The 27,845-nt window shown below is 53.6% G+C and overlaps 1 protein-coding gene across 5 annotated transcripts in view; it reads left to right on the top strand.

Annotated features, from left to right (window-relative positions):
• The window catches only part of TSPAN9 (tetraspanin 9), a 207,221-nt gene that overhangs the window by 117,225 nt on the left and 62,151 nt on the right, over window positions 1–27,845 (top strand). For 3 of the 5 annotated variants that reach the window (XM_030939368.1, XM_030939366.1, XM_030939369.1), the window contains one exon: window positions 6,743–6,822. In XM_030939368.1, coding sequence (XP_030795228.1) covers window positions 6,760–6,822 — 63 coding nt within the window. In that variant the 5' untranslated portion in view covers window positions 6,743–6,759. Of the gene's footprint in view, window positions 1–6,142; window positions 6,823–27,845 lie in introns of those variants that run through there. The other 2 variants (XR_004059658.1, XM_030939365.1) reach the window with 1 other exon arrangement.

The raw sequence follows: 27,845 nt of genomic DNA, 5'->3' as shown, positions 1-27,845 counted from the left end.
CAGGAGTGGCCTCTGACAAGGGCTGACCATAGCCGGGGGGCAGCTTTGCTCTTGGGCTTTGAGAGGTGACACGTAACACTAGGGAACGTGTAAGAGAGTCCACCAGAGAGTCGGAGCTGGGGCAGCAGTGCTCCTGGCTGTGCTCCGTGGAGCCCCTCCAAGAGGCCCAGCCCACTCCAGTTGGGCAGAGGTCGAGGGGCTGCCCTGTTCCCTGACTTGCTCCTGTCTCAGTCTTCTCTTTTTTCTACCTCAGATCTTTCCCACCTCTTCCTCCATACGTTTGTTTATCTGTCCTTCTGTCTGTCTGTCCATCCATGCATCCATCCATCCATCCATCCATCCATCCATCCATCCATCCATCCATCCGTCCATCCATCCATCCCAGGCTGTGCCGCGTGCTGGGGATATGGTTGTGTGTGAAATAAGTTGACCGCGTGGCATCTGCACTCTTATCTGTAGCTGGGTGTTTCAGCTCCTCAGATTCAGACGCCCTTGGCTAGCCTGCTTTCCAGGAACAATTCCATAGATTTCTGGCTTGGGTCCCATCCTTTAGTTAATGAACTCGGGGCTGTCAGGCTATCCTTGAGGAGAGCTCAAGATGTAGGCACGCTGGTCTTCCTTTCCCCTCTGTCCTCCAGCACTTCCTGAGTACCTGCTGTGGGGTGGTCACTGATGGGCACTGGGGGTGGGCTAAAATGACCCAGACACAGCCTCTGCCTTCTTTTAGAAGCTCAGTGACCAGAGCAGAGGCAGGTGGGCAAACTGTAGTTTCAGTCGAAGGAGGGAGGAGCAGACCTTTCTCCAGACAGGGAGGTACCCTGGCTACTCTTTGTGTCCTGCTGTCTGTGAACTTTCCCACCAAAGCCAAACCCTGCTTATTTTTTTCTTTTCTTTAATTTTCTTTTTTGAGATAGGGTCTCACTCTGTCACCCAAGCAAAGTGCGGTCGCACAGTCATGGCTCACTGCAGCGTTGACCTCCCGGGCTCAAGTGATCTTCCCGCCTCAGCCTCCTGAGTTGCTGGGACTACAGGTGCGTGCCGCCACACCCAGCTAAGTTTTGTATTTTTTGTAGAGATAGGGTTTCACTATGTTCCCTAGGTTTGTCTCGAACTCCTGGGCTCAAGCAATTCACCTGCTTTGGCCTCCCGAAGTGTTGGGATTACAGGTGTGAGCCACCACGCCTGGCCTTTGTTTCCTTTACTGGTCTCAGAAACTTAAAAAAACAAACAGATTAAAAACAAATAACAATACCATTCCTTCTTTTCTACCCTAACCCTTTCACCAGCATTGTTACCGTCCTTCCTGAATCATGGCCAAGTATGGCAACACGCAATCTCCTAGCTGTTTAATTTCTGAGGCAGAGGAAAGCACCTGCCCTATAGCCTCCCCACCACTATGTGGGCCCCCTGCTAGGGACCTCTCCATCGTTCTCTTTTGGCACGGTTGCTAAATGGTTTGCTTAGCAATGAAAGCATTTTCTGTATAGCTGAAGAAGATCCCATATTTGGAGTTTAAATATCGGGGGGAGGTAAGTAGCTCTCCCATCTGAAATGGCGCCCGTCTCACGTGCTCTTTTGGGTGGCAGGCGCCACTTTGTGTCTAACCTGAACCCTGGCTTTGTTGGGGGGCTGCCTTGTTTGAGGCTTAAAGGCACAGGGTGCCTCACAAGCTGCACCTTGTGTCAAATGTGGGAACATTCAGCATGGGTCAGAAAGGGGCTGTGGGCTGGCCCGTTGACTCTGATTGTGTGTGGGTGAGGGAGAGACCAAAGACTGAACTCTGTCTCATGCTGCCAGCCTGAGGAATTCACAGAGAGGCAGAGAGAGCTTGGCATTTACTCCAAAGCCCACATCTCCCCAGTTGCCAGCCAGCAGAGATGTGGCATGTTGATTTCATGTATTCGCTTTTCTTCTTCCCCTCTGAGAATGCTGTACTTGCTTCACTTTTTTTGTTAAAAAAAAAAAAAAAAAAAGGAAAGTGAAGTCAGGCTGCCTTGTTCACATGCTCAGAGAACCCCTGAAGGGCAGCCTGCACCTGCCAGCTCGCCTGGGTGGCAAGCTGAGAAGGATCGGGAGCTGCCAGAGGGATGGTGTCTCGCAGCACCATTTCTATCTGATTGTTCCGTCTGTACCCGCAGTCTAAGGAACCGAGGTAGCCACGGCCATCGATCTTTCACCTCTCTCCTCTGCTCCACCCCGATGCCAGTGCCAGGCCCAGCTTCCTAGGGCACCGGTTAATCATGGGCCCCACTGCTTGGGACACTGCAGGATGCAGCCTAGACTTTTCATGTGCCATGCAAGGCTCCACAGGGTAGCTCACTTTGACCTCTAAGCACCTTCTCTTGCTTCAGTCAGGCCTGTCTCCTCCCTGCCTCCTGAAGTTACCACACTCACGCCTTTCTAGGCTGGCCACCCACTTCATAGAACCGTTCTGCAAGGGGAGGCCAAGGGACAGCTCGGTGCCCATCCTGCCACGGTCTGTGCTCTGTGCATCACTCTGCTATGGGCTTCTCTAGCTGCAGTCGTGAGTGGGGGAAGAAGGTGGGTCGCTTCAGCTAGATCCTGAGCTCCTTGAGGCCCACGCCTTGTCTTACTCAGCTTTGTGTCTTCCGTGGGTCCTTGTTCCACGTCCTCCTATCTTGAACAAGCCAGCACCAATGGATGGTGTGCTAATGGTGAGAGAGGGAGGAGGAGGGACGTGTTCCTAGAGCTGCCTGCCTGAGGCTGCTCTACCACCTTCATCCTAAGATAGGACTAGATTACGCTGCATCTCCCCACACCAGCTTCCTTCTTCCAGCCTGTGTCAGGTCACTCAAGGTCATCTGGGTGATGACTCGCCTTTCTCATTAGCAGTCCAGGAGCACTGCCCCTGATACTCAGGGTCCTTTTATCTAATGACCTCACATCAGGACATGGTATTTCAGGTTCCCCGTTGTGCTTTAAGAGTCTGTTAGCCTGGCGGGGCACGGTGGCTCACGCCTGTAATCCCAGCACTTTGGGAGGCTGAGGCGGGCGGATCACAAGGTCAGGAGATCGAGACCATCCTGGCTAACACAGTGAAACCCCGTCTCTACTAAAAAGACAAAAAATTAGCCGGGCGTGGCAGCGTACGCCTGTAGTCCCAGCTACTTGGGAGGCTGAGGCAGGAGGACGGCGTGAACTTGGGAGGTGGAACTTGCAGTGAGCCAAGATCACACCACTGCACTCCAGCCTGGGCGACAGAGCGAGACTCTGTCTCAAAATAAAAATAAAAATAAAGAGTCTGTTAGCCTGGAAGATTCTCAAGGGCAGAAACTGTTTAGAGTCCAAGAGAGTGTGGAGCATGGGCTGTGAAATCAGTTTTCTTTTCTGTAAAATGGGGATAATAGGGTATACCTATCTTGTAAGGTTGTGGGAAGCTTGGTTCCTGGGGGTATATAAAGACTTACACGTCAAAGTTGGTCTCATGATTCTGATGAATCATAAGATTCATAAGCTGGGTGCCCTGATGGGACTTCACTGTAGCTTTGCTCAGGGACGGACAGGTATGACTTCAGTGCCCTTTGACAAGTGTGACCAGAGGAGGCAGAACTGTTGCACTGCAGCCTCCACTTCCTCTTACTTGCCTGTTGTTTCCCCCTACCTGCTGGGGACCCCCTGAACCCCAAGGTCCTGAGACTTCTGAGGAAGTGGCTAGTGGCACAAATTAATTTATAATCAGAAATGAAGGTGGAAAGATCCAGGGACAATGAGGAAACCATTCTGCCTGGGCAAGGTGTAAGCTGGGGAGAAGAGACGAAAAATAGGAAGTAGAGGGGGCCACCCTTAAGGGCCCTCCGTGACACCAGCTCCCCACCTGAGACTGGTAGGATCAGCCCCCCCAATTTGTTCAGTCTCATGTCCTCAGACTCTCCTCACATCCACCAGCTCTTTTAATCCGCATGTTAAAGAAGAGGAAACAGGAGCTCAGAAAGGCACACTGCCTTGCCCTTGATCACACAGCTAAAAAGAGCTCAAAGTGAAAAACAGGTCTTGTGACTCTTGGTCCAGCTGGTAAATGATCTATCCCTGAATCAAAGAAGGAATGTTGTGAGAATGAAGTGGCAGCCATGGGCCCCTCAGGAGCGGCCAGGTGAGGCTGCAGAGGACAAAAGGCATTAGCCATGCCAGTCAGGCAGCCCTGGTGCTACATCGGGAGGCGACTAGACATCTGCCCCTTCATCTGCAGACAGCATCGGTGGGGCTGCTGCGCCGAAGCCAGAGAGAGTAGCTGCTGGTGGCTGTAATACACACTAGCTTTTATTGTTGGGCTCCCCATCTGAGTTGGGAAAGGGTTCAGGATGGTAAAACCACTGCAGGTTCCTTTAAAGTAGGGGAGCTGCACTCAGAACGGGAGAGCTCTCACGTCTGGGAGGCGGGCCTGCCAGAGAGCCAGTGAGGCTGCAGGCTCACCAGCACAGGTCACCACCAGCACAGGTCACCACGACAGCTCTGTGATGAGGGTCTGGAAGTCCCTCTGGCTGGAATTCATGTCCCCCTCCCACGATGGCCATGTCTGTTGTGGTAGCTCTGTGTCTGCCCGTCTGTGCTGCTGTGGTGATTAATACCCTCCTGTCTTCCTAACTGGATTGTGGCTGCCTGAAGGGCAGGGAGCCCCACTTCTCATATCTGTTTCTTCAAGGGCCTGACCCAGGGTTTAGCACACAGTTCTAGGTGTGACATGATACCTGCTGGGATCCAGGAAGGACTTTCCACACCCACAGCCCCAGGTAGGACATGAATTCTTCCATCCAGCCATCCCCAGTGAGCGCCTCCCAGAGGCCAAGCCCTGTGGTAGGGGGTGGGGTTACAGAACCTGGTAAAATGTGGCTCCTACCCTCCGGTGCCTTCAGTACTCTCTTCCTGAGCGACTGGAAGGGTAGCGGAAAAGAGAGGTGGGTTCCCCACCCGCAAGTCTTCTAATCCTCATCATTTGCAAAATGTGGTATCCCGGTCGGCAATGCAGACTTCTGCACCAGCCCAAGGGAGGCTGCCCAGTTGCAGTGTTTTACGGTAGGATGTTCCCAAGCCCCGAGCAGAAGCATTCCTCCTGCTGTTTCTCTGACCTCACGGGAGAGCACCCAGACAGTGGCCAAGAGCACCCCTACATCACTCTTGGCACAGACAGGGTGAGGAAAGGCAAGGTAGGACCCGGCTTCGTCCACCTGCCCCTGTCAGCCTGCCTGGGGTTCCAGCAGCCGCAGCGTCCCAACCGAGAACGCGGGGGCAGGGGTTCGCGCAGCTGCAGGAGCCTGGCGGAGCCGCGTGTGTGCGCGCCCGTGCGTGCGCGCCGAGGGGGCGGGGAGGGCGGCGCGCACCCCGTGGAGGCCCCCAGCGCTTTCCGATACCTCGCCCCTCCCTGCGGTCCCTTCTCCCTGTGCGCCCTAGCCAGACCCACGTGTGCAAAGGCATGGGGGACGTGTGTGAGAGAGTGTGTGTAGGTCTAACCGGGAGACCGCGTGCCCTGGCCGGACAGGCCCCCACGTGCATAGGGGGCGGCGGCCAGCTCTACAGCGGCCGCGCTTCTGTCCCCATCCAGTCCTTCTCCCCAGACCTTTCCTCTGGCTTGCTTGGGCCGTGGGTACCTCCAGCCATCCCCCTCCTCTCGCCGCTCCCTTCCTCGGGTAAAAGACACCAGCGCTTTCCGTTGAAGGTTCTGGTTCACCCCTCAGCTGCAGAGCCCTTGACATTTAGCGAGGGTTCGCGGCGCACTTGTTTAGGCACACAGCGGAACGCTAATCCCATTAAAGATAGTGTGTCATTGGGGAGGGGGTGGCTCCCCAGCGGGGCCGGGAAGGCCTCGCGCCCATTGGTCGAATGCAAAGCAGGGGGCGGGGCCGAGGGCCCGGGGAGGGGGCTCCAGGCGATTTCAGAGTCGCGAGTCGGGGCCGGGATTTCGCAGGGAAAGCCCAGCGGTTGCAGCTGCGGCGGATCCCTCGGCACTGTCCGCCGCGCACCGGGGCAGCCCAGGGCCGGCGGCAGCTCCGCAAAGTCGCGGAACGAGAGGAGGCGGAGCGCCGGCCAAGTGGTGGGGCTCAGCGCTGGGGCTGGGCTGGGCTGGGAGAGGTGTGCCCAGGGAGCCTGGATCCCGGTGCCCTTCTGCCTCGCGTGGAGCGGCCAGTGCGGCCGGAGGCGAGCTGACGCCCTGGAAAGAGAAATCAAATTGCAGCCTCCCCAAAGACTCTGAGTTACGCGGGCAAGCTGGTTGCCGGGAATCGTTCGCGAGCGCGCAGACAGCCGCGCCGCGCCGCAGAGCCCTCCCGGGCCCGCCGGCCAGGAGCGGGGAGCGGTCCGAGAGGCAGCAGCCCCTGGGCGCGGGGTTCGGCCGCCAGTGCGCCCCGGTGCAGAGAGGGGGCGTGCAAGGCTCCGCCGGCCCGCCCGCAGCCCGCGCCCGACTTGGGCGCCCCCTTCGTCCCATTCTGGGAGCGATGCCCCCCGCCCCTCGCGCCCCCCGGGAACGCCGTGAGCATGGAGAAGTCGAGTAGCGAGGATTCTTCGATCCACCGGAGTCCATCTTTGGACAGCAAGGACTCGGACTTTGCCAAGCCGTCCACCTCCGGCCGCCCGTTCGGCCGCGGCTTCACGGCCGGCGCCTTCTACGGCACCGCGGGCTCCCGGGGCCAGAGCCGCGCCGAGGCCGGCGTTAAGACCGACAAGTACAATGCACCCAAAGGCAGCAAGTACGTGGTGTTTTACCTGGACCTGTCCTTTGTGTTCCTCCTAGAATTTAAGAAGTGCAACATGGCCAGGGGCTGCCTCTGCTGCTTGAAGTACATGATGTTCCTCTTCAATTTGATATTCTGGGTAAGTCCTTACGTTTCTCTCTCCCTTTGCCCTGTTCTCCTCTTGGCTTACCATAGCGTGAATACCCTCTCCCTCCTCGGCGCTGCACAGTGGTAAGTGTGCTTTTAAAAAAATTGCCCCCGTCCCCCTTTCATGCACCTTTGTCTTTCATTTCTCCCTCTCTTTGGTGGCGGAATGGGAGCTCCAGCTTGCCTGTCTTCAGGAGAGACTTGCTCTATTCCTAAGAGGCTGGCAAAGTTTGGCACCACCTCCTTCCCCTATAAGAAAACCTAAGCTGGAAGTTCCTCCGACTGGGCAGCCTGCAGTAATGGCTGTGGGGTCAGAATTTTTAACAGCTGTGAGCTTGAGTTGGAGATAGGCACAAATGAGGATGTATTTCTGAGTTTCTTCTTATATTCCTCCTGAATGCACAAGAATACAATCTGCAGCATTTTATGGGAGTGGGTTGGAGGGGGGCGGGGTGTAGAGGCCATATCTTCCCACTTCTTTCAGTGAATCCTAGGAAAAAGAGGAGGAGCCCCTGTCCCAAGCCAATGGACCTGCTTGCTAGTCCTCAGATATGCTCCCGGGTTGGGGCCTGGATGGGAAAGGAGGGGTGTGGGGGCATGCTGCCATCGGGTGGCTGGCTGCTGCTTTTGAGGGATTGCAGTGGACCAGGCAGGGAGCTGGCTGGCCACGTGCTTCCAGGTTCTGGGAGCCCCAGTGGCTGGAAGGGACAAAGGGAGACAAGCAGAGTGCCCATGTCCTTGGTGAGAGGCCCTTTTCTAGAGAAGTTATGAATGGGTAGGGCAGCTGGGAATTGCTTTCTGTCCTCTGTGTGACTCTGGAGGCTGTGCGCACATATGTGCACGTGCATAAGAAATACTGGTGAGGAAAATTTGAAAACTTCTTAAATTCATCTCGAATCGTTCCTTCATCCCAACTGCCGTCTCTGCCTTTCTTCACCCAAGCCTCGACTTAGCGCAGATGTTTGGCTGTGTCCCAGAGTCTGTCCTGCCTGCTGGAGGCTGTCAGCTGCCCACTGCCGGTGGTCCAGGAGGAGCACTGAGGGCAGGAGAAAGTCATTCAGAGTGCAGTCAGGAAGAAGCGGTTGTGCTGAAGAGGCATTCAGCTTTTGTGTGGAGTCATCCACATTAGCTGAAAAACTTTTTAGGGTGGGGGTGTGTGTGGAGGGGGTGACTTTTCCCGTAGAATTGCAAGCACAGGAAGAAGACTGGGCTCCAGTCTTGGTTCTGCATTAGCTTCTTGTGTGACCTTGGGCAAATCACTTGGTCCGTGAAGGACTGGGCTTCCTTTCCAGTCCAACAGGGGCTGCCGTGATGGTCTCCCTCCTTGTCCTCACCTCACTGGTTACATGCCACCTGGGGTGGGGGCAGGCATCCTCGTCTTCTCTCTTGGGGAGAGAAGCCCCCTTCCCTGCCTGGGGCGTGGGCTGCTTTTCCAGAGACTGGTCTGAGATGACTTGAGTTGGAGTCCCCTAGTTGTCACCATGCGTTAGACCCTCCAGCCACCGTATTAGGATGTTACCTGTCATGTGCCTAGAGTTTTTTGGAAGCTGGGGCAGATAGTCTCATTCTTTTTCTGGTGGCGAGCACCACTGGAATGTCTCTGGCTGCCTCGTGGGCCAGTGCCTCCTGGTCCTGTGACCCATCTGCCAGCATCTGTCAGCCGAGCACTGGTGTGTGCTTCCCTGGTGCCTTTGGACTCACACGAATGCTGCCCTTTTCATTGCTCACAGCTTCTTTCTCCATCCTTTTTCGTAGTCTCAACTTACACTTTTGCTTCACCCCACCCTGCCTATATTAAGCCTTATTAGGAAGACCCTGGGGCCTGTAACCCCACTCAGCTGCGCTCGCTCCTCCCCACCCCCACCCTGCCACCTGCTGGCCGGAGTTGGTATAACTGCCTGCTGTGCCTTTCTTCTCCAGGATGGGCCCAAGCTGGTTTGGGGACCTCCTCACTGGCTAGTACAGTGATTTGTACCCTGCACATAGTAGGCCCTCATTATATGTTTGTGAGTGAATGCATGGAGGGCCAGAGCTGTAAATCCACAACATGTTGTTATGTGGTAGTGGCTCCTGAGTTCCACTTGATGGGGAAGAGAAGTTAGATCTCACGCTTGCCTCTCTGATAAAGGCTCTCCTAGCTCCTTAGCTATGGGATGACAAGCGATTCTTCCCATCTTCCCTTAAAAGCTTGGCAGAGGTTAATGAGCTAGTTGGTGAAATATTTTGTCTTTACGGTTGATAGCGAGAGAACTTGCTGTCTCTTCCTAATCAGAAGGTACCGATTACACTCTCTTACCAGGCTAGGAGTTGTTCTCTCCTAGGTTCTGACTTTTCTGATTACTTAATATTTTCAGGATTCCCATGACATACTATAAGCAGGGAAAAATTGAATCTCCAAGACCCACTTCTTGTATGCTAGTAGCAAATGAGATGATGAAATAAGACATAGACCTTAGGTAAGATGGGGAATTTAGCAGAAGAGAAGTTCATGCTTGTGTGTAAGAGTGTTTGCCACTGTGTTTTTTGGGAGGTGGAGGAGCAGGTGCAGCAGGGTGTTGGCCAGGATTTGGGGGTGGTGGGTCACTGTGCTCCACTCAAATGAAGACTTCCTGCAAGCTGGTGCTTGGCCTGATCCTGGGGAAGGAGCAGAGGAGGGAGCAGAATGGGAAGGGAAAACCTCAAAGGCAGGTGGGGTGTTGATGAGTCAGGGTTCCTGGGGGGCCTCTGCTGCTGTTTTGTGCAGGGGGGAAGGGGAAGCATGCAGGCTGGGTCAAGCCCAGCCCTCTGGGACAGGTACAATTGTTGGGAATTTTGTAGCCTTAACTTGTAGTCTTGTGGCTCAGATCCAGAAAGGAGGCTTTTCTGAAGCATTAGAATTGAACCTGAGGCCTGCAATCAATAGATAGAGCTCTTCCCATAGATCCCGGAGCCTGTCTGGTATTTCTCCAAACTCACTGCTGCTGCCATCCGCCGCCCCTGCCCCCCCTGTGCCTCTGAGCGCCTGGGAGGATTCCCATGTGGAGGACAGGTGCAGCTGTCGTACACTGCAACCCTTCACAGGCGTGCATGGGTTCCTTACCACTGGGTGGAGCTTCTAGGGTACTAGTATTGGTGAGGGCTGGGTGACGTCACTGGGGGTAGGCTGGGAGGTGGAGCCACACAGCCCGTGGTCCTCCTCCTTACTAAGAAAAGGGCAGATGCCTTATAGGCTGCTGGGTGCCTGCCTGCTTGTAGGGGTCCAAGTCTGCTCCTGACACTGCAACTTCAACCAGACAGTGCTAGCCATGTTGGCAACCCAGTGCACTATGGGAATCTGGGGCCTCCAGGAGGGCAGCAAGGTGAGGGTAGAGGAGAGGGAGTCAGTGGTCACTCCTGACTGAGTCCCATCTCCTCTTTGTCTTCTGCATCCCCTGTCCCGACTCTCAGGACTAAAGACAATGCTGGCTTCTAGGTGGATAGGGAATAGGAGGCTTGAATTGGGACAAAAGTTTCCCCATACTGAGGATCCTGTTCCCCAGTAAGCACACTCACCCTAAGGGATTCCTCCCAGCAGTGAAAACCATCTGGGCATTTTCCTCAGTCAGCCCCATCTCTGGGTCCTCCCAGGGCCATCTAGTAGAATACTGGTAGTAGAGATTAAATGATTCTAAGCCCCTCCCAGAGGGCAAAGGAGGCTCAGAGCTTCAAACTGTGAGTAGAGAAGAGAGCACAGGGCTGGGCTGGAAAAGGGACCTCTGAATGCTGGGGTCATGTGTACCCTTCCTGGGGCAGCAAGTCCTGATCCCGCCCAGCTCTTCCCGACCCAAATCGAGTTCCTGTCTGATGTGGGGGGCGGGGGCGGGGCTGGGGCTGCTGGCATAATTGCTACTTAGGATAATGGTCACTTTTCATGCTTGCCAGCAGAGCTGTCCCATCACTTTAAATTATGGCTGGCAGAGCAGTGACATTCTGGCCCATTGGAAAGCCTGTTCCTTGTGGATCGCTCCTGTAATGAAGGCTAATTAGCTGAGGAGGCTGTGTTCAGCCAGCCTGCTGGAACAGGGAAAGGTTGGTGCAGGGTGGCCCCGGGCAGAGTGCTGATGGGGCCCTGATTAAACTCCCTTAAGTGAAGTCAGGGCCCTCACAGACGCTAGCTGCCTTGGGGTGCAGGCAGCGTGGTCGGGCTGTGCAGCTGCATTGGTGGCACATGCTCAGTACTGGCTCGGCCGTGTCACGAGTGCCTCTGTAGGCTCGGGCTGAGGTGTGTGCACGGTAAGTGTTGGGTGGCCTGGAGTGTCATGAGGAGTCTGTGGGGGGCCTTCTGTCTGAAAACAGCAGTAGCGAGTGGGCTTAAGGGTCCCAGCAGGGAGCTTGGGTTCAGACCTGGCCTCACCTGGCCTCTCCAGGCAGAGGAGACACAGGGTAACCTGGGCAGCAGGAGGCACTTAGGGCCTCCCCAGAGTGCTCAGGTGTGAGGGTTCAGGCTGTCTTCCTAGAGGGCTGCGACAAGTAGATCTTAAGGGTGGGTCAGGCCTGCCTCTGCTGGGGGAAGGGGGACAGGTGCGGGGCCTGGCAGATACCCCGAGACTCCTGGAATGTGGCCGTGAGGGAATGCCAGGTCTGTGTTCACTTCCTCTCCACAGCATTAAAAATTAAACTTCCTTGTCTTAATACCTATTTTTAAATCTTGTCAGAGCAAGTATTGGTGTCAATCAGGAGGGGGTGGGGAGCAGGCGGGTAGAGAAGAGAAAGTCCCAGTTGAAACAGGGTAAGCAGCCCTCTCTAGCCTGAGGAAAGGCCGCTGGGCCCTCCACCCTGGCCCATGAAGAGCGCAGAAAACACCCTCCAGCCTCTTCCCCAGACGGAGAGGCCTCGTCCTCCCCCGTTCCTACCTCCGTGCGCCTGGCTGCCCTTGGCTGAACTTGGTGGCAGACTCTGTGGCCAGAGGCCTTCTGTGGCTCATCAGGGTGCTGGGGTCCCAATTGGGTCCATTCACTCATGCCACAACTATTTACTGAATGCCCGCTCGGTGCACAGGATCCTCCAGTTGGTGAGAATGGGCTGACTGGGCTCACACAGGGCAGATCAGTTTTCTCGTGCCAGGAAGTCGTGGAATCGAGAGGTCATCTGGCTCGTCCTGCGCTGAACATTTGAACACAGGGCTGCCAAGGGAGAGGTGAGAGCATTCTAGGGTGGAGCAGCAGCAGGCCTGTACCCAGAGCCCTGGTGGCCTGCCTGTCCTTTCCTCCCCTCCACGCCCACATAGCTCCTTTCTGACTCTCCTGCTCTAAAACGTTTATTCCCATCAGAAAGAGAGGTGAGAAAAAGAGCCTTCCTTTTTTTTTTCCCCTTAGTTTGAAAAAAAGAATTAGCGAATCCTGTGGCCTTTCTGTTTCTTCCACTGAAAGGGCTGGCAGATGCTCTGTGGCTAGTCGAGCACCTGCTGTAAGCCGGGCCCTTGAGCTGCTCAAAGTTGTGTGGAGAAGTCAGACACATAAGCAGATAATTACAGGTCTGAGCAGTAGCTGCTTAATAGAGCTCCTTAACGGAGTAATGAATACTGCTTAATAGAGACAAGATATAGAGATAAGAGAGTAGAGCAAGTGACACCTGGGGTTTGAAGGATGAATAGGAGTTTGCTGATTAGATGAGACTAGGGGCTCCAGGGCAGGGAGAAGAAGGGTAGGAAGAGAGAACATGTTAATCCAGATCGTATGCCAGGGGAGAGCTAGCAGCCCAAGGGGGAGATGGCACCAGCAATGGGCTGAACCCAGAGAAACAAAGGGTCGTGCCAGTCTGGTGGCACCCTTCAGGAGTGGCTTCCGGGGCTGGAGAGTTTAGAGTGGGTTCTGAAGTTGAGGGGCTCTGGCCTGTGGGAAGGTATGCAGCAGTGCCTGGGGATGCTTGTCAGTGGCTTTCCAGGGCTCCCAGGACAGGGTTGTTTTGTTTTTCTGGCAGAGACCACCGTGACAGGTCTTGCTGTGTCACTCGGGCTCAAGCTGTCGTTGTAGGTAATCCAGCTTTAGAGAGATGCCCCTGTTTTCTCCCTGCTTTCCAGCTTCTCCCTTCCAGCTGTGATATGCCCGTTTATTTGGTTCCAGTTAGGAAGCTTTGAAACCGAGCTAAACCCATGGGGCAGAGTTAAGTCTTCTGAGCCAGCTTTGTCCCTGCTCACATTTGAAAGCTAATCTGCCAGCAGAAGTGGTGGGGGGTTGGGGTCCGATCCTGGCAGGGATGTTAAAAATGGCACACGGTCAGGCAGGGGAGCAGCACAAGGTCGAGATGTGGCTTCTAACTTGACTCTTTATCTAACCAGCCGTGGGACTTCAGGGGAGGCCTGAAACCTCTTCTCACTTAGTGAGCCCCTGGTTTGATGCAGATGGGGTCTGCCTCCTCTCCTGTGCACCCCAGCAAACTTGGAAGGCTCCCAGGAGAACTGGAGAAGCCCTTGGGCAGGGGGGGCTGCAGGGATTCAAATCTCCCTCGCAGTGTCTAGCTTACCCCGTCAGGAGCACGCAGAGGGGCCCGGTTTTAGTGGCCGGTGGGCTGTGGGAGACCGGCCAAGGAGAAGGGGGACAGGGCCCCGCTTTCAGGGAGCTTTCTTTCCAATGCAGGGGTTCTTCACTAGGGTGGATGTTCACATCAGCCGGGCAGCCTTTACATGAAGAAAGCCCCTCTTGAGTGGGAGCCTCCAGAAGTGAGGGCTGTGTCTTGAAGGCATTCCTTAACCTCTTGGTGTCTGGGTTTCCTCACTTTGGACAGCACCACCTCTCCTACAGGGCCGTGCTGAGGCCCGCAGGAGGTGCTCTGTGCATGATGGGGGTCTACTGCTTAGCAGGCTGCCTGGCACCTCGGACTTCGTGCACAGGAGCTGTGGTTGTTGGTATTACTATGGTTCCTGCAGTGAGAGTGTATGAACAGGAAGTTAGGTGCCTGTGGGTTGGAGTATGGACCGCTCGGATAACAATGCCAGGAGGGTGTTGGAGCCCTGGGAGGGGCCCCAGGTGTCCCTTGGGCTGGGGATTGTTCTGAATGCCTTCAGGCCTTTGGAGTATATGGGAGAATGGGGGCAACTGGGAGGGCCAGGGAGGTTTCTTGGAATGAGAGGTGTAGGTAGGGAGAAGGCAGTGGAGGAGGATGTGGTCTCTGACCCCAAGGCCTGCAGCTGCACCTGTCACATTCTACACATAGCTCTGGGCCTCCCAGAAGGGGCAGCCCCACATGCTTCTTCTGCCTCCCTTTGTCTTAGGCGTGATGAGTGGGGCCTGGACCCAGCCAGCTGGGCTGGTGGTCACAATGCGGGGCCTGCACAGGCCCTTTGGTGGATGTTGGACTCCACTGGACAGCTGGCTTGTGACTTGGGCTGACCAGGACACAGCACACAGAGCTCCAGGTCCAGGTCACTTTTCCAACCAGAAACACCGTCACCTAAAATAAGCGACAGTTGTAAAATACATCATATGTAAATTCATGTACTTAAAAAAATTATAAAACAAACCTCTACCCACTTAGAAGCCTAGTTTATGAAATAGAGGACTTTCTATACCCATGAGCCTCTGTGACCCCCAGCTTCTCCCTGAGAGAGCACCGTTCTCCTTGAATCTTGTGTGACGTGCACTCCATATATATATCGGCATTCTTAAACACTGCATCATTTAGTTTCACTGATTTTTAAACTTTTGATAAACAGAATAATTCTGAATGTACTTTTAAAAATTCAGCGTTGGGCCAGGCGCAGTGGCTCACGCCTGTAATCACAGCACTTTGGGAGGCCAAGATGGGCAGATCACGAGGTCAGGAGTTCGAGACCAGCCTGGGCAACATAATGAAACCCCGTCACTACTAAAAATACAAAAATTAGCCAGGTGTGGTGGCACATGCCTGTAGTCCCAGCTGCTCGGGAGGCTGAGGCAGGAGAATTGCTTGAACCCGGGAGGCGGAGGTTGTAGCGAGCCGGGACCACACCATTGCACTCCAGCCTGGGTGACAGAGACTTCATCTCAAAGAAAAAATAATAAAAGAATAAAAATTCAGCGTTGTGTTTCTGGATTCACTCACGTTGGTAGTTGTGGCCAGAGTGCACATCTTTTCACGGCTCTGTAGTATTTCATCACCTGAATGTGCTGCAGTATATTCTTCTGGTGATGAACATTTGGGTTATTTCCTCTTCTCTCTAAACAACACTTCTGTAAACATTCTTGTCTAAGTCTTCTGGTGTACATGTGGAAGTGTTTCTTTAGGACAGTGTTTCTGGAAGTATCTGTGGTGGAGGACCGTCTTTTAAGTTTTTAGTTCTCAGAGGTGGTCCTGCTGCACGTGACTAGTACATGGTTCAGAGCACACGTGACTCACTTGACGAGCTCAGCTGTACCTGAGTGAGTCAGCTGATGGTGCTCTGGGCTGTTCTGGCCATGTCAGATTGCTATAAAAGTTTCTAAGCATGAAGCAGTTCTGTGGACCATACCTTGAGGTGCATTGCTCTAGGTATATAGGAGGAGTGTAATGGCCCTGTGGAGCTTCAGGATATGTACCTGCCACCTTTCCTAGATAATGCCAGATTGTTTTCCAGTGAGGATGTGTCAGTGGACGTTTCCACCAGTGGAAAGTCAACGGGAAATGGTTTTTGGCATTCTCCAGTACAATGGATGTAAAATGCTATATTATAATGGTTTTAATTTGCATTTCTTTGATCACTCGTGGACGTTTTCATATGCTCCTTAGCTATTCTTTCATCTTCTGTGAATACCTGTTTGTCTTTTGTTCATTTTCCTGTTGAGTTGCATTTTTCCTAACAGTTTTTAGGAGTTTCATTTATGTTTTGAATACTAATTTGTTGTTAACTGAATGTATTGCAAACACAGTATGTAGCTTCCCGTTTCTAGTTTGTCTTTCCACTTTCTGCATGGGGTCTTGGTAAACAGAAATTCTTTGTTGTAACAAATATAGTCAAATTTTCAGCCTCTTCTTTGTTAGATTGTACTTTTTATGTATGTAGGAAATACATGCTATCTCATGGATGTCTTATTTTTTTTTTTTTTCTTTTGAGGCAGGGTCTCACTCCTGTCAGCCAGACTGGAGTGCAGTGGCACAATCATGACTCACTGCAGCCTTGACTTCCCTAGGCTCAAGCGATCCTTCCACACCAGCCTCCTGAGTAGCTCAAACTATAGGCACGTGCTACCAAGCCCGGCTAATTTTTGTATTTTTTGTAGAGTCAGGGTTTCGCTGTGTTGCCCAGGCTGGTCTCAACCTCCTGGGCTCCAGCAGTCCTTCTGCCTCGGCCTTCCAAAGTGCTGGGATTTCAGATGTGCGCCGTGGTGCCCTGCTTCATTTTTACAGCCTGGTGGTAGGACAGTGCTTGTCGCCACAGAATCAGTGCCCGTGAATTGTCAAATGAACAGGTAAATGACTGAAGATGAGTTCCTGGGCTGATTTCTGGAAGCTTTTCTTTTTCTATTTAGGTCCTTAATATATTTGGAATTTGTATTTGTATATAAGATGGGGCTCTGGTTTTTCCTCCATAGCTCCATTGATTAACTAGTCCGCCTTTCCCTGTAAACCTGTACCTCCAGCTGTTTCCATGTATGCCTGGGTCTTGTCCACTGGACTGTTTGTCTGTCCTGGTGCCACACTGTCTTCATTACTACAACTTTATAGTAAGTCTCAATATCTGGTAGGGCAAATCCTTTCATCTGATGCTTTTTCAAGAGTATTTTGGCTGTTCTTGGCCCTTTGTTCTTTTGCATACATTTTAGAATTAGTTTGTCTTGTTTCACCAAAAATCAGTCAGCCAGCCTCTTCCCGCAAACCCTTTTCATATTTTGGTTGCCTTTCATTGAATTCGTTCATCATCTCAGGGAAAATCGCTATCTTTGTATTTCTTTCTTTTGTTTTTTGAGATATAATCTTTCTCCATCACCCAGGCTGGAGTGCAGTGGCGTGATCTCAGCTCGTTGGAACCTCTGCCTCCCAGGTTCAAGCGATTCTCATGCCTCAGCATCCCAAGTAGCTGGGATTACAGGCGTGTGGCACCATGCCTGGCTAATTTTTGTGTTTTTGATAGAGATAGGGCTTCGCTATGTTGCCCAGGCTGGTCTCGAACTCCTGACCTCATGATCTGCCCGCCGTGGCCTCCCATAGCGCTGGGATTACAGGCATGAGCCACCGTGACCGGCTTATCTTTATATTTCTATTCATGAATATGACTAGTATTCTACTTATCTATTTCTGTTCGTGAACATGGTATATTTCACCATACATTAGGTCTTCTTTAATGTCTTTCTGTAAAGTTTCATGAAGGTTTTATCCATCTTATGTTATATAGAGACTTCTTTTTATATATTTTTAAAATTTTTAAATTTTTTGTAGAAACAGGGTCTCCCTATGTTGTCCAGGCTGGTCTTGAACTCCTGGCCGTAAGCAGTCCTCCTGCCTTGGCCTCCACAGTGCTGGGCTTACAGGTGTGAGCCACTGCACGAAGCCTAGAGACTTCTGATCTTCCATGCTTTGCCACCCTCCCCCCAGGTTCAGCTGAGCTCTTGTGCACACACACTGCAGACCTGATGAGGGAATGGGGCACCCAGAGATGAGGGGGTGGAGGAGCCAGCTAACCAGCTAGTCTTCTAGTGGGTGCAGGTCAGGGGTGGTCACCAGGTATGGTGCTCAGTGCTCTTGCCTAGCAAGCGGGGCCGAGTGTCTGTGTTCATGTCCCACACCTGCCATCTGTCTTCTGATCAGAATAGGCTTTGTAGAGGAGGCAGGCTCTCCAGGGACTATGAGAAGGGTGAAAAGGAGAGGGCTCGAGGATCTGGAGGGTGGACGATGGACAACATGGGCGGAGGCCTATCCGGTGAAGAGATTGTGGACAAGCAGAGGGAGTGGGGAGGGTGGAGAAGGAGAAGGCAGGAAAAACATGGTGATATTGGAAGCCAGAGAAAGGGACTAATGCAAAGGGTGTTGAACAGATCTGTGGAGTGCAAGGAATTGCTTGGGTACAGCGATGTGCTGGTTGCAGAAGACCCCTTTAGCAGTGGCACTTTGGATCAGGTGGGGAAGGGTATTAAAAAACGCCAGGAGGACATGAGACTGTGGCTGGGCGGGCGACCTGGGGAGTCTGTCTGCAGGGGTCTCTAAGCAAACAGCAGTTGCTGGCGGTGAGGATCCTGTGCCTTCTGTTCTCCGTACAGTGAGGGCGGGTGTGTTCTGAAGCCTCACTGTGCCCCCTGCCCTCTCAAGGGGGGCTTACCCCGCTTGTTGGCAAGAGCTCATTGGACCCAAATCAGAGCGACAGCTTGTCAGGCCGATAAGCCTGGGCTCTGGGCAGGAGCTCTGTGATGTCTGAGCCATTTAGGACACTCTTCGTGACTGGTCCCTGGGGCTCAGAGGCCTGATTGGGGGGGAGGTTTGGGGACCCTCAAGAGAGAGCAAGGGTGGAGGGAGGAACACTGATGCAGTCAGAAGAGGAGCTGAGTGCACGAGGTGCTCAATTTGTTCCCATTTATGGCAGCTAAAGAGAGCTGCAACGAAGCCCCCCTCCTCCCCCTTCCAGCCCCCCTTCACCTGCCCCTTTCTCAGCCTGCCTGCTGGGAGGAGGGGAGTCTGAAAAGTGCATATTTCACAAAAGCCACTCCATAGAGAGCTGTGGGTCTTACTTAGGAGCCGTGGGAGGAATATTGACAAGATTCTCAGCATTGCTGATTAGCTTTCTGTCTTCCCACCTAAATGGAGACTTCTCACAACTTGGGGCAGAGAGGGGCTGGACTGGATGGCCAGCCAAACAGCCTGCGGGATCTTGGGGTGCCTGGCCATGCATCCTGCATTTCTTCCCCACTCCTAGAGGTGCAGCCGTGCAGCTGTTCTTAGAAGATGCATGCCAGTTAACTCTCACTTGTATCTGGGATCAAAGTGGCAGAGTGGAAGAGAGCAGGGAATTGGTCCCCGAGACCTGGGTTCTAGTCCCCGGCATGCTTGCTAACTAGCTGTGTAACCCTGGGCAAGCTACTTCCGTCTCTGGACCTCAGTTTCCACATCTGGAAAATGATAGACTTGGACCAACTCATCTCTGAGGTCTCTTCAGGCCCTGACATTCTGTGGTCGTACATGTTTCTTTTGTTCCCTTTGTGCTTTTAAGGAGCTGATGATTATTGAGATATTTTATCTTCCTTATCCTCATAGTAGCGTTGGTAGAGTGATGGACCAGGGATGAGATTCTTCTGTCTCATAGGTGGGGACACTGAGGCCGGGTGAGGGGACTGCCTGACCTGGACTGCGTGCTGTGCTCCGTGTGCTGGAACTCACTGCTGGGACAGCGCTGCCCTAGATGTCGCCAAGCCTGGAGCTCACAGGCCTGGAGTGAGCGGCTGCCCACTGCAGGGCTGGGTTGGGGCAGGAGCTCTGGGTTCCAGGCTGGATGGACCCCTGTGGGATTTGCCTCTTCGGACCTCCACCTCCTTGCTTAGTGGTGGGGGGAGAATCTTCCGTTAACCCATTTCCCACCTCAGGGTAGGAAGAAATGGAAGTGGTTTCTGGGCCTGGGCAGGAGATGGGGCCACAGCCATAGCAGTCAGTTGATTTGAAGGCGCCCTCCCCCCTGCAGGGGAGGGCCTTCACGCCCGCTAAGCAGGTAATGAGGGGGCGGGCTGCTGTATTAAGCACCCTCTCTACGCTGGGGAGAAGCTCTGTACCTTGTTTGACATGCAGAACTGTCGCGGCTCCCTTCCTATTGTTAGAAGCCTTAATTACAATTGTTCCAATTCCTCCCTCCAGCAGTCGTCATTAGGAAGAGGGTTCTTGTTTCTTCCACCTTCCCCCATCCCCTCTGAACATGTCTTCGGGGCTGTTCCCTACACTGCCTCTCACCCGGCTCTCCCCTCCTCACCACGCCCTTCTACCCAGGGCAGCCCCTGATGGCCCACCTCCCTCATCCCCTGGCCCTGGCCTGCTCTCCCACCTGCTCCCCCTTTAGAAAACAAACACCTACCTTCGCACCCCCTTCCTCAAGTCTCCCCGTTAAACTCATGGCTCAAAGCCAGGGATGCTTTACCTTGTGTGTGGATTCAAGAACCTGTCCTACCCTTTCCTCTGGTGGTTGTGAGAATCCAGACCTACAGAAGGGTGTGTGCCTTAAACTGCTAAGTACTGCACACATTTAGGGGGCGTCCGTGCACCACCACCCCAGGCCATAGCTGGCTGTGAGAAGGCTTGGGCTCCCCTGCTGCTCTGCCATTGCCTCTCTGGGAGGATCTTTGACCTCAGCTTCTCCTCAGTAAGGTGGGAATCAAATCTTAATCAAACTTGCCTGTCCAACCTGGGAGACTTGTCAGTGGGCTGCAATGGGATGGTGATCCTGAAAGTACTCTGAGGCCTAGGAAGGGTTCTGCTGATTGGAATCAGGATCGCTACCTTATTTTTCTTTTCGTGACTTCCTGTTGTTCTCCGTGTCTGTTTCCGTCCCACCTCTCTACCTTCCTAGAGAGCGCTAAAGCTGTGCAGTGGTTTGTTCCCTGGGGAATTTCTCCACCAGGCAGCCCCAAGTCGTGTTGCTGACTACTGCAGTTGCCTGCCGAGGCCCCCAGCGCCTGACACCTGGAGAACCCCACTTGTGGACTGTCTGGGAAGTGTGGGGGTGGGAGGGGCCCCATCTTTCCCTCCAGCCGCCATTTACTGTTCTCCCCAGGCTCCGTGGTGGGCCGGGCACAGCCTGTATCAGAGTGGAGAATGTAGATTGGTCCAGAGCACATTCCACTGGGACCTCTCCGTCTGGCTTGCTCAGGCGGTTTTCTTCTGTCTGGGGACTTACAGGGATGAGCACGAAAACCTGTGTGTCCTGGAATCGCAGGGATGCGGCTCCATGTTCCCAGAGGTTGATCCATGATCCCTGGTCGCCCTGTTTCCTTCTCAGTCCCTCTGGCCTCTGCTCCCTCCCAGAGTCCTGAGCTGGGAAGTAACCTCAATCTGTGCTCAGAACCTCCCAATCTCCCCCCCACCCCGACCCCAGCCCCAGGGCCCTCTGGGAGCTGGGGAGTCTGTGCTGTGATTGGCAGGAGTTGGACAGATTTGCTTGCTGGGGCTATCTGCCTGTGGAACTCTCAGCCGGATCATCCTGTGACTACTGAGGAAGCAGCCAGAGGGCTGCTGCTGGGACCATCCAGATGTGGGAGTAGGTTTTGGAGGTGCTCACACGTGCCCATGTGGCCCCGGGTCCACATCTCTTTTGCCCCCCTGAGATGTCGAAGCTCATACTGGGCACCCGCTGGTCAGAGCGGTTGGGGTTCTGGAGGCGGGGCTTGGGAGGATATGGGGAGCTTCTCCAGCGTCAAGCCTCACTCTTACCAGGATTTTCCTACCATCTCAGAGCACCCACAGATCTTCTCAAACACATCTCCTCAGTGGGGAGGCTTATACAGAGAGGGAGACGGTGTGCCTGGTGTCCAGGTCCCACTGGGCACAGGGTCTGCAGGGCTGAGGTAGAACCCACTGGAACCCAGAATGGCCCTAGTGGGCCTGGAAGCCCATTTGTCACAGGTGTGGTCAGGGGGTGGTTCTGGCTTCCAGATTCAGACATGTGGATCCGTAAGGGGTCACCTGCTGCCTTTCTCTGCTTCCCAAAAAAGTCCATGTGGGCTTTTTTCTCTGCAGGCACCCTGGAGAGGGGGAACCTCTTTGGCCAAAACCCTCATCTCTAGCCTTCAGACACAGATCCCCAAGGCCCTTGCTTTGGAGGGCTCTGAGGATTCTTCTGCTGGGCCCGTCACAGGCTCCCTGGGTCCTGGTGAAGGTCCAGGCCAGGCCACCACCCCAAGGGCCCACTGTCCTGGGGGAAGCTGAGCCTCTTGAGTCGGCCCCTGAACTGCAGTTGGAGGAAGGGCTGGAGAGGAGATGAGAAGCTGCAGACTGGCTGGGAGACTGCTCTGAGGGCAGTCTGTTGCCCGGCTGTTTAATTTACTGGAGTTATTTTTCCTCATCGTTCCCTTTCGTTGGTGTTCCCAGGCTGCTATTCATGGCTCTTTCCCTGCTGAGCTCTCTTCACGTCACTGTATTTAGGAGATAACTGAGGAGCTGAGCCTTCTACCTGCCCCTGGGGCTCATGCCCAGACTTTTGGATGCAAGGGGCTGAGGCATAGTATCCTAGGGTCCCTGATGGCAATGTCCCTTGAGTTGGCTGGGGTTGGGCTTAGATCTTGCACTCTAGGTGACCGGCAAGGGAGGTGGTCAGAGACACCCTCAGCTTTCTCTGACATCTGTCTAGCTATGGAAAGATCCTGCTCAGTGTTACTGGGAATGAGCCACTCCTTCTCTTCTGTCATGCTGGGTCTGTGCTGTCCAGAGGCCCTGTGTCATTGAGGCAGTGGTGAGGGCCCTGTTTGGGCTCATTCTTGGAGAGGAGGGAGTTGAGTCACCCCAGACCATATTACCCCCTTTCACTTTCCCCAGGAAATTCAGAGACTTTTCCCTTTGGGAAGGGGAGAAGATGACCAGAACCCACACGGACTAAACTCCCCTGGCTTCAGCTGTCTGCTGCCTGCATCCCTTCACTCCTTCACCCCAGCATCTGATCATCTCTCCCTTCCCTGCTTCCAGGCCTTCTCTAGCCTGGTCTAGAAAGTGAGACGTCATGTGGGGGAGAGAGCACGTGCCCTAGGGACGGGTGAGCTCGCTTCTCGGTGTTACCACTTCCTGTGTGTACAGTGCAGAGCAAGGTGCTTAACTTTTAGAACCTTGACCTTCTCGTCTGTAAAATGGGTTGATGATAAGACTACTTTCTAGATGAGTTCAAGGAGCAACTGAAACACTGTATGGGGAGGTTTCTGGTCACTGTGTGGTGTGTGGTGGGTGTGTTGGGGCCAGCTGAGTTTTGCGTGGGGTAATGATACCCACTGGGGTGGCACAGCCATGCTCCTTGGCAGGACAATAAGGGATGTGCACAGATTTTGGGTTTGGCTGCCTGCGTCCTGTGCTCAGCCCCCATTTTCCCGTGGGCCCTGGTTTTCTCTAGGCTTTGTTTTGGCTTTCTTTTCAGCAGAATGAGGTGTTCTGAGTCTCCCACCATCCCCAGCTTCCTCAGGGCAGGGAGCAAAGGACAGATGAGTGAGCTCATGATGCTGAGTGCTTTGAGATCGCAGCTGAGATCGGGGAGGAAGGAGAAGGAGGGGTGTTCTGTGTTTTTAGGGTGCTGCCTTGAGGCTGCATGTTCAGACTAGATTTGAAACCTCTTACTGAGCTCTCAAAAGGACCGCCAGGAGGAGACCTCTGGGGCCTGCACTGGCCAGACTAGCTGGGGATCTGGTTGGCACTGTCATGGCCGGGACTTCTCACCTGGCCTTCTCAGGCATTCCTGGGTGGGCCGGGGGTGATGGTGGCAGGAGCGGGGCTGGCTGCCTTCCTCAGGGCCTTGGCAGAGATGGAGTAAAAGATAAAAGCAGGACCTGGGAATGGGGAGGAGGAGAGGAAAAAGGCAAAGGGGAAAGGAAGGAGAAGGCACTGGGAAGGCTAGCACTGTAGCATTGGGGGCTGAGCCCGCTTGGCCGGGTGCCTCAGGCCCCCTCCCTTCCTCTCCGCAGTGATTAAGACATCACCAGCTGCCTGTGTTCTTAGCCCCGCTGGCTCTCCGCTGCCAATAACAAATGCATCTGGCTGGAATCTGGGTCATTAAAAAAAAACAACCTGATATTTCTCTTCTTTCTTTACCCCCCGGGCAATCCATCCTCTGGAATATAGCTGGAGCCCCCCAAAGAGAGGTCAGGAGTTGCAGAAAACCATGGTGGACATGTCAGCTGTCAGGGCCACTTAGGCAGCCAGCCAGCCACTCTTGCTGGATGTCTGTTTTCTGTTGTGTCTGAGTTGTTGTGAAGTGAAGGCCCCAAATGCAGAGCGATGTGCCAGAGACGAGGGCTTACAGGTGGCCCTTCCCGCCCGTGGGCGGCCGGGGGAGGCCAGACGGTGTAGTGGCTGTGATGGGGGCTGTGTGTGTAAGCTCCAAGTTGGACAGCCTTGGGAGTCGGTCATCCTTGCCTGTATGATCTAGCAAGAATGCGCGACCTCTCTAGGCTCAGTGTTGTTTCTTTTTGTGAACAGTGACAGTGACATGCAACCTGCCTCATGCGGTTGTTGAGTGGGATGCACAGGGACTGTCCTAGCACAGCACTCGAGGAAGGGTGGCCATTGCCTTAGTTTGTCACCATCGTTATCCTGTCTCTGTTGAGTGGCACCTCCTGAGGGAGCTGTGTTTGCTCAGCCGCAGTACCGGCCCCCATCTCCCCGTGTGTGTCGGGCACCTGCCCGAGGCGGACCTTCTGTGAGGATGGAGGGAGGGTGCCTATACTTCCTGCCTCAGCAGCCAAGAGTCAGCCAGACAGGCAGCTCTCTCAAATGGAGATCCTCTGAAGACTATAAAGATCTGTTTGTACATCTTTCTCTGGGATTTGAGAATCTAGATAAGTAGAGAAAAATGGAGGGAAGGTGGAAGGGATGACTTAAAAAGGGAATGATAGGGAGGGGAACATCGCACACTGGGGCCTGTCGCGGGGTGAGGGGCTAGGGGAGGGATAGCATTAGGAGAAATACCTAATGTAGATGACGGGTTGATGCGTGCAGCCAACTACCATGGCAGGTGTATACATATGTAACAAACCTGCACATTCTGCACATGTATCCCAGAACTTAAAGTATTAAGAAAAAAAAAAAAAGGGAATGAGGCCGAGTGCTGTGGCTCACGCCTGTAATCCCAGCACTTTGGGAGGCCGAGGCGGGCAGATCACCTGAGGTCAGGAGTTCGAGACTAGCCTGGCCAACGTGGTGAAACCCCGTCTCTACTAAAAATACAAAAATTAGCCAGGTGTGGTAGCGCACACTTGTAGTCCCAAGTTGCTCAGAAGACTGAGGCAGGAGAATTGCTTGAACCTGGGAGGTGGTAGTTGCAGTGAGCCGAGATTGCACCATTGCACTCCAGCCTGGGTGACAAGAGTGAAACTCCGTCTCAAAAAAAAAAAAAAAAAAAAAAAAAGGAATGAATCTAGGAAGTTTCTTTAAGGAGGTCTTACTAGTAGTTACCTGTAACAGCTACCATTTCTGAGAGCTGACACTATGCTGCAACGTGGCCCAGGCTCTGAAGCTGTGCTACCTTGTGTCTGACTGATTCCAAAGCCTTCCGTACCCTTAACCACTATTTTGCCCTTTACTGTCCCAGGCTGGTAACAGACCAAGAAGTCTCACTGGGAGTAGAGTGCCCTCAGGGTTAGTAGGGCCCTAGGCAGATGCCTGAAGTGGGTCTAGGGTGCAGGAGTGGGCACCCCAGAGGCTGAGCCTCCCCTTCCTGACCCTCCAGCGGTACATGCATAGTCTGCGGCACAGCGTAACTCACACGTTTCGGCTAAGATGCTTCTTTGGAGCAGGCAGAGGTGAAGCTTTGTCAGTTCTGCTGTACCCGGGCCATTGGCTGGGAGGTGGAGGCATAGGAGAGGTCTGCGGAAGAATCTGATGTTGATGTGTTTTCCTGGGACCCGCTGGAGGACCCAACCCCGAGGGCTTAGTCCTGCTGCCCTGGCCTGTGGGGGATGTTACTGGTGTGCTGGGCCAGGGCTGTCTCAAAATAATACGAGACCTGTGTCCTGTGCTGCCGGGGAAGAGCGCACCACACCGCCCAGCGCAGAGGGCTCTCGGTGGGAAGGCAGGCCCAAGAAGGGCTGTCATTTCTGGGTTCTTCCCTTCAGAGGACAGGGCCCTCCTATCTTAGATCTTGGATGAGGAACACATCGGCCTTTCCCTCTGAGGTGGTTCCTGACTCTTGGGCCATCCTTCATCTGTTGCTCTTTTCCAAAGATGCAGAGAGAGATTTCAGGTCTCCTTTTATGGCTCTGTGACTGGAGAACCCTGGAGTCTCAGCATCAGGCTGATCTTCTGCCTGCTGGCTCTTGGTACGGGGAGGAGGGGAGAGAAGCCACGGGGACTGGAAGACTGGGTGGCCACCTTCAGTAGGTGGCCAAGACTTTCCAGGCTGTCCTGACTACAGGCGTGGTTAGGGCAGCCCTCTTGTTGGGACCACTCTCTCGATTTTGCACCCCATCCTTTACTGGTTCCTTCCCTTATTCATTTATTCATTCAAATACCTACTCACACTGGGACAGACAGAAGCAAGGATGAAACAGTCTTTGCCTTGTCATGGCTAGACTGTGCAACATGTTACAGCAGTTTATTTTGCATTGAAGGTAAATTATTTTTTATTTAAATTTTTTTTCTTTTTCTTTTTTCTTTTTTTTTTTTTTGAGACGAAGTCTTATTCTTGTTGCCCAGGCTAGAGTGCAATGGCATGAATTTGGCTTATTGCAATCTCTGCCTCCCAGGTTCAAGTGATTCTCCTGCCTCAGCCTCTCAGGCAGCTGGGATTACAGGCGCTCGTCACCATGCCCATCTAATTTTTGTATTTTTAGTGGAGGCAGGGTTTCACCATGTTGGCCAGGCTGGTCTTGAACTCCTGACCTCAGGCGATCTGCCTGCCTTGGCCTCCCAAAGTGCTGGGATTACAGGTGTGAGCCACCGTGCTCGGCCTAAAAAATGTTTTTTGAAATTGGGTCTCACTCTGTCACCCAGGCTGGAATCCAGTGGCATAATCACAGCTCAATGCAACCTTGAACTCCTGGGCTCAAGTGATACTCTTACCTCAGTCTCCTAAGTAGCTCAGACTATAGGCACGTACCATCACACCTGGCGAGTTTTTAAATTTTTTGTAGAGATAGGGTCTCCCTGTGTTGCTTAGGCTGGTCTCAAGTAGTCCTCCTGCCTTGGCCTTCCAATGTGCTAGGATGACAGGTATAAGCCACCGTGCCCAGCCTAAAGAGAAGTTTTAAAGATACTTGAGCACCCAATTACAGCTTTCCTTTCGATGTAAAACATGTTGTTTAAGGAATACGGGACGAGAGTGTATTGGAAAGAAAGCGGGCAGCTGCCTTGGTGCTCTGTTAGACCCACACAGGGTTCTCTACTGTCTTTTCCTAAAAATTCTTCCATTAAACATTTATTGAACTTCTACTATGCTCAAGGCACAGGACTTGGTCCTGCTGGCATGCAGAAGGGAGGGACATGGCCACAGCTGCCCTGAGAAGAGTGGGGCACGTGGAGGGGACCCCCACTTCCTGTACATAGGGCCCTGGCTCCATCACAGATGAGGCCTGGTTGGTCTTGGGTTCATAACTTGTACTTCCAGAGTCCGGAGTAGCAGATGCTGGGAGGCTCAGAAACCTGGTCCAGGCTAGACTGTGGTGGTAGCAGAGGGATGGGCAACACGTGCTTCCTGGGCATTTATCAGCACACGTCTCCAGGCCTAAGGCTGTCTGCCTGCCAGGCTAGTGGGCCACCCCTGGTACTCCGTGGCACTGCATCTGGGTGGATTTACAGGGGTCTTGGCTCTCAGCCTCATCTCTGTTCTGAAACCTGGCTGCCTCTCTGGATGCTGCCCGGAGGTGACGCTGATCAGATGGTGTGGGGAAGCCTGTGTGACGGATGGCTCATTTCGTGTCCTGGGTCCGAAGCCCACGTTCCTCCCAAGAGCATACCTGATGCAGGGCCCTTTCTCCAGTGGTCCTCAAGAAATATTAGCTGGTAATGAGGACCAGAAACCGAGGTTCACCCGTGCTGGCTTCTTCGAGTCCTTGTTCTACCGTGATTTAGAGCCCTCTCTTTAAACCACCCCCCAGGTCCCACCCTGGGATGAAAGACCAGCTGACCTCAGTCCTCACTGCAGGTTTGTCCTACGACGGAGATCCAGAGAGGACCCTAAGTCACAACTTTGGCCATCCAGACCTGGGAGCCATCACTGGAAAGTGCCTGTCAGGCTAAGGCAGAGGGGCGGGGTGTGGGCGGGCTGTGCCGGCCCACCGGGCAGGTGAGGGCCCTACAGGAGCCGAGTGCCTGAGCTCTCCTCCCCTGTCTATTAACTCCCCATTAGCATGCATCAGTACCGTTGCCTCTATCAGTTTGATTTATGCCACCGCGGTTTTGCTTACAAATTAGAAGCCGCTATTGTGCTAAGTCGGCTTTAAAATC

Source organism: Rhinopithecus roxellana, chromosome 10, assembly GCF_007565055.1.
Source record: "Rhinopithecus roxellana isolate Shanxi Qingling chromosome 10, ASM756505v1, whole genome shotgun sequence".
Lineage (NCBI taxonomy): Eukaryota > Metazoa > Chordata > Mammalia > Primates > Cercopithecidae > Rhinopithecus > Rhinopithecus roxellana.
This window is presented reverse-complemented; position numbering and strand designations above follow the sequence as displayed.